Consider the following 6,796-nt stretch of genomic DNA (forward strand, 5'->3'; position numbering starts at 1 on the left):
TATATCTTATCTCACAAGATTTTAATATTTTAAATGACTTGTTTTGCACACTTACATTGTATGTATATGTATACTTACATAAGCACATATACATACATACTCGTTTCGCAGAACATGACCATGGATAATGAAAAGTCAATACGCTCATGAGTCATAATTAATAAACGGTTTTCTAATTTTTTTACTAAACGGAAGCGGTTACTGGTAATATGTTTTCAGTAACCCGTGACGTCAATGTTTGGCATTTTTTGGGATTAGGTATCTCTGTTCACAGTTATTTTACCTCTATTTTTTAATTTAAATTTTTTTAAATAATTGAATTAATTAAAGTATTAATAATAAAAAAATACAGGTAAAATATTTGTGTACAGTGTGTACCTACTTTGTAAGTACATTTTATATACCCGCACCAACTTGGGAAAAACCTATTTTACACGTTGTGTCAAAAATATGGTGTCGAAAATAAAAACAAAATATTTTATTTTGAAAATTCACTAGCCAAGATTTTTAATTGAAAATATTTTTAGTTGTTTTGTGATATTAAAAAACTATAGTACGTAGATAGTACTGCGATTTGCAACCCTGAGTGGTCTAACTATTGCTACTATTATTTTTTTCCTGGCTACTTTTCTTTCTATTCGCTACTATTACTATTTACTACTATTGCTCCATTTCCTTTCCCATATAGCGGAAATGACCTTCACCCAGAGCTCCTACACTTACGTCACCTATATCCCATCCAACATATTCCACTCCTATATCCGAGGATCTGGAGTGCGGGACTGCTAACCCTGCCTTCATAAAACAGCGACCGAGATAACACCGCATCGATCCGATGGGTACCCTATGTTATATTTGGGTACGGATAGGGCCGAGAAGAAAGAACTATAAAGAGCTAAGATGTGAATCTAAAGTCATATTCAGCCATAAATTTTTATTAAAATATATTGTAGCTTATAAAAAGGACCAGTTCGCTTGACTAAAGTTAAATGCCCTCACATTAATGAGTTCAAAATACACAGACATCCGTTTGAGCGAATCAAGTTGATCTTGAGAAGAAATTTCTTAAAAAGAAAAAAGAAAAAAAAGAATACGCATTGTCAGGTGTGGGGTTCGAACCCACGCTCCCTTTCGGGAACCAGAGCTTAAATCTGGCGCCTTAGACCACTCGGCCAACCTGACACTGGCGTGTTTGTCAATATAATAATATAAATATAATTCATCACGTGTATTGTTTCAAACTACATGGACAAAAATAAATCGTGCAATATTATTTGAGTAAATATTATTTACACCAGAAACTACATATTTGTTATATTCTATTATTATTATAATATTATATAATATCCGAGATCAAAACCGTAAATTTTGGTAAATAAATAAATAAAATAAGTAATTTTGATAATAACTACTTGCTAAGTAGTAATTATATTATATATTTCTTATTTCTGAAAAGTCATAATTTCGTATTTCTGAAAATAAAGCAGTAGGTATAGTAGGATCAAAGGTCAAAATGAAATATTACACAATAAGAATAAATGTTTTACTCTCTATGTACTATGTACCTACCCAGCCTTCATTTCCGTCTGTAGAAGCTGTCAGTGTGTCGGTGTTCAGTGTCTTGTTTCTGTGAGAATTTGTGAAGTTTTGATGAAATCCCAATAAATTCATAATTTTTTACAATATCAAAAGGTTTTACATATTATAAAAAGTACAGCCGATTATATTTATTGCATTATGGCAGCAAAAAATTGTTTTTCCGCTGCAAATATTCTATCTCCAATCTGCCGAGAGAACTGCATGACAGCGCTAAAATTAGTACCGTCGATAAAACATATCGCTTCTACGCCTGATAAAAAAGCCGCTGTTTTAGTACCGTTGTGCATAGTCAACGGAGAGATGTCGCTATTATTTACATTGCGTTCGAAAGATATGAATAGCCATGCTGGTCACGTGTCCTTTCCTGGCGGAAAATTTGATTCAACTGACAAAGATTTGGTGACGACAGCTCTTAGGGAAACAGAAGAAGAATTAGGAATACCTCGAACGAGCGTCAATATATGGGGCGAGGCAAATACTTATCCTAGCAAGAATTTTGAATTAGCCGTAACTCCCGTAATCGGATATATACATGACTTTGACAAGATAAAGCTGCAGACCAATCAGTCAGAAGTGGAAGAAGTCTTCACAGTTTCCTTGGAAAAATTAGCAGATCGGCAAAACTTCGGGTTTACCAATTTCAAGAATGGTTGGACTTTGCCAGTTTTTATGGGAGGTCCCCACAAAATTTGGGGTCTGACTGCTACAATAACACATTTATTTCTTTCTTGTTTATTACCGAAGGAAGCTTATCCTATGCAGTTTCAACATTTATCTTACCCCAGTCATGTTATTAAGGATAAATCTAAATTATAATTTACATTTTTATACACATTTCAAATAATAATAATAATAATACTGTCGTTTTTGTTTTATTTAAAAATACTTAAATCACTACTGTCCCTCTTTCTAATCGGTATTTGAATAGTGCGTAAATTTAGCATTCACGATTTACCATTATGCAATAATAACAACAAAAACTAGCACCATTTAGATGTCTTTTAACCATTACGTATTACGTAACACGATTAAAGATCAAATTATCAAAATTATACATACTTTCGTGATACAAAAGTTTTACAAAATAAATGAAGATAATACATAATAAATTTGAACGATTTATATAGCGCCATTTTCGTAATATACCGTAGTACTCAAGGGCGCTTAAAAATTTAAAAAAAGTACGTTTGACTTTGTTTTGTATGGAATATTAAAGAGTGCGTATAAGGTACATTTTTTTTATTTATATTATACACATATTAGAAATCGCGCCATATAACGTCGAGTCAAAGTAGGCGTTGGAGTTGGCGTGATAAATACGATGTCCAGCGTCGCTTGATATAGAAGTGGTAAAGAGTTAATTGCAATCGAAAACGGATAGGAATCCGAATTGTGTCTGACCATACCTTAGAATCAAAAATATAATTACATGTAAGCGGTGATGGGATTCAAAATTTTCAAGAACCGGTTCGCCCTTTAGGTACTCCCCTATATATTTTTTTTCATTTATTCATTTACTTATTTGTTTTTTATTCTGCGCATAAACAGAACATTCACATAATAAATGAGAATGATAATAATAATGAACAGAGTACATAAAAGAAAATTACTAAAAGAAAATTCAGTCAGATTTATTTAAATACTTCCAAATTGCCTTTTGGTTTGTCGTCTACATGCTTTGATTTTCCTTTTTTAATCCTAGTGTCATCAGCTGTGCGGTTACATTTTCTTAACCAAGTTTGTATCTATGGAAATGGGTCCCAGGTGGAAATGGGGGACCTATCAAATCAATCGTCATCAAATTAGCTCCGATACATGATCTCAATCGAAATATTGTGTGACAACAAAGGGTTAAGGACCGGTTTGGCGAATTCTAAAAAAAATAAGCACCGGTTCTAGCGAACCGGCTGAATTTGGATTCAGTGGTTGGCCACTGCATGTAAGTGGTATTTTATAGTCTGGAAGGCTTTTTTTAAAACAAAAAGGTCGCGGAACTCACTTCATGTCAAGCTTTTTACAAAAAAAATATGTTTATTCAAATATTATTTTAATACTCATTACAATACCATATTTATCCTATTGATGAATTATATAAATATAGATTGTAATTACGTAAGTACAAACCTTTTTATTCAGATTGATTTTGAAAATTTAATAATAAATAATTTTATCCGTGAAAAAAGGTGCCGGAACGCCGTTCCATCGCAGTACATGAAAAAACCCCCCAGGTCTTTGGTGTTATCTGTGTTGTGCATGTTGGGTGTCAGTGTGGTTTCGTAAGATTTTGGTGAAGAACATAATAAATCCATCGTTTTAATTGATTATGGAATTTGTGAGTGTCTTGATAAAAATAAATTTGTAATGTAAATATTCCATAAAGTTTCTGAATAAGCATAAATACTATAAAATCAGTTCGTTGACAATTTATCGAGCTATGGCGGCAGCGAAAAATTGCTTTTCCACAACGAACATTTTATCTACAACCTACCGAGAGCGCTGTATGAAAGCACTAAAATTAGTTCCGTCAATAAAACAGGCCGCGGCTAAAAAAGCCGCTGTTTTAGTTCCGTTGTGCATAGTCGACGGAGAGATGTCGCTATTATTTACTTTGCGTTCCAAAAATATGAAGAGCCACGCCGGTCACGTGTCTTTCCCTGGCGGAAAATTCGATTTATCGGACAAAAATTTGGTGACGACAGCTCTCAGAGAAACAGAAGAAGAATTAGGAATATCTCCATCAAATGTCGAAATATGGGGAGAGGCAAATACTTACCCCAGCCAGAATTTTGATTTAGCTATAACTCCTGTTATTGGGTACATACGTGATTTTGACAATATGAAGCTTCAAAAAAATCCGTTAGAAGTGGAAGAAGTGTTCACAGTGCCATTGGAAAAGTTAGCAGATCGGCAGAATTTTGGATTTTCTAGTTACAAGAATCTTTGGACATTACCCGTTTTTATGGTGGGTCCTCACAAAATTTGGGGCCTAACTGCTATAATAACACACATATTTTTGTCTTGTTTAATAACACACATATTTTTGTCTTGTTTATTGCCAAAAGAAGCTTACACTATGCAATTTCAACACTTGTCTTTTATATTACCTCAGGATAAATCCAAATTATGATTTTAAAAACTAAAAATATTGGTCACTCACGAAAAATAACTTAAAATAAAAATAACACAAATTGTTAAATGATAAAATAAAGCAATCTTTTTTGGAAATGGTTTAATATGTCTTATTTATATTATAAATGTTTTATTTAACCTTTAACTTCTGACGCAATTCTCACAAACTGTGAGCATCCTTTTCCCCATTCCTGGCAAAGCTACCTTTCAGTATCTATGATTTTAGTTATAGGCGTAGCCATGACTTAATATTAAATACGTAATTCCTTTTTTTTCTGACTTTGAAATGAGGCCCGTCCTCAAGCATCAATCCACCGAATGGGTAAAAATACCTTTCCCGTCCACAGTGTGTTAATATAACACAAAACACGGTTTCGATACAACACGGTACTTTGCCCCGATTTATATAATGGCAGATATAATTAATTGAATAAGTAAATAAATTAAAAATTTAATTAATAAAGTCTCGTATAACACGGTATGAATTAACCGTGTTGTACGAGGGACACCTGTGTATCCATATTCAAATGTAGCAACCAGAATATAGTTGAACGTTTTGTATGATTTATTGGTGAATAGAGAAATCACCTATCATAAAATCTGCTTGTTTAATTTAGTACTAGTAAGGCTAAAATAAAAATATGAAGAGGCTCATTTTACCTTGTCTCTTAATCAATTTCTTAAATTGACACTAACACATACGTGGTAGAGGTAGACTAGACTCATCACATTTGGAAGTACATATCACTATTCAGAAAATTTTCATCTGTCACACAAACACTTTCACAAATGAAGTTTTTAATAAAAAAAGCATAAAACACATTTGTATGCAATAACATTGCTATTCACTAATATAAATAAAATAACAATAAAGCTTATTGATTGAATATACTGTCACATAATTGAACATGGGGAACCATACCTTTACTCATATTGCGCCTTCTGGTAGATGGAAGTTGGTTAAAAGGTTAAAAAAAAAAAATTGTTGAAATAATTTTTATTAAAATTAATCAATACTTAAAAGTACAAATATACTTTATGATGACTTATTTCGTATTATTTATGATAAAGGATAGATAATCAATTACCATCTCTTTGTAAGTGAGAGTATGCACTGTTTACATATAATACAAAGCAACAAAAGAATCACAACATTAAAAAAATATGGCAATATTTTTAGAAAATATTGTCATTTTCATTTGTAATCTTATATATTGACATGTCACAAACTGATTTGTATGTATTTATGAAATGTTTAGAATATACATACAAAGTATAAGGCAATCATTTTTTTAATGGTAACATTATATTTTATTTGCTTAAAAACTAAGGCACTTAGATAACACAAGATGTAAGCTTGTATGCATTTATTTAAAAGCCACATCATTTTTTAACATTTGCTTTTTTGAAAATAATAACTCAATATAATGTATTTTGCAATTAAATAAAAAATTGCAAACTACTGATAAAACTTTTAAATTAAGTAAGACGCGTTTCGAAGTAAATTATTGTCAAACATCACATATTTCATAGATGTTCAACAATAAAATAGCAAGCATTCCAATAACACGAATGTTTATGATTTTTTAAAAATTATATAGAACTTCACCGAAACAATATGAAAATGTAGCTGACTTTATTGAATAAACAATATTTTGTCGACTATGCCTAAATTTTTGTTTACAAATTCTAGGTTTGTCTCCACTGGAGTTATTTATATTAATATTTGAATATAGATGAAGAATATGTAAACCCTGTTAATACCTAGTCTTCCATATTCTCCTTTATCCATGTTAAGATATCAATATTATTGAATTAAATTTACCAAATCATACTCGGAAATAAAAATACTGAGTTAGGACAAAAAATTAAACAAAATTTTAAAATACTTATCCATTTCTTATTTTATTTAACTCCAATTGTTGTGAACAGATTTAATACTTTTATTTTAAAAAACTTTTATCAAAATATTCAATAGTAAAAAACAGTGATAAAATTTTTCAGATAAAGAAAGTGCTTTTAAGAGTTATTATACCATGTGAATTAGAAATAAGTGCCAATGACACAC

General features: G+C 31.2%; 1 protein-coding gene and 1 non-coding gene across 2 annotated transcripts; one reads left to right on the forward strand and one right to left on the reverse strand.

Annotated features, from left to right (window-relative positions):
• Positions 1-1,098: 1,098 nt before the first annotated feature.
• Positions 1,099-1,182, reverse strand: TRNAL-UAA (transfer RNA leucine (anticodon UAA)). The gene has a single exon. It is a non-coding gene; the product is annotated as a tRNA-Leu (tRNA).
• A 179-nt stretch (positions 1,183-1,361) lies between these two features.
• On the forward strand, positions 1,362-4,829 carry LOC148304194 (mitochondrial coenzyme A diphosphatase NUDT8-like). The gene has a single exon (XM_088268632.1). It carries the CDS (start codon positions 4,034-4,036, stop codon positions 4,724-4,726), a length of 693 nt encoding a protein of 230 aa, XP_088124758.1. The 5' UTR covers positions 1,362-4,033; the 3' UTR covers positions 4,727-4,829.
• The last annotated feature ends 1,967 nt before the right edge of the window (positions 4,830-6,796 follow it).

The sequence above is a fragment of the Brachycentrus maculatus genome, unplaced genomic scaffold (genome assembly GCF_059751285.1).
Source record: "Brachycentrus maculatus isolate JH-2025_06_01 unplaced genomic scaffold, ASM5975128v1 h1tg000326l, whole genome shotgun sequence".
In the NCBI taxonomy this organism is placed as follows: domain Eukaryota; kingdom Metazoa; phylum Arthropoda; class Insecta; order Trichoptera; family Brachycentridae; genus Brachycentrus; species Brachycentrus maculatus.

What these genes read in the sequence shown, in the direction of transcription:
- LOC148304194 (XM_088268632.1), top strand. Translation starts at nt 4,034, where the DNA reads ATGGCGGCAGCGAAAAATTGCTTTTCCACAACGAACATTTTATCTACA.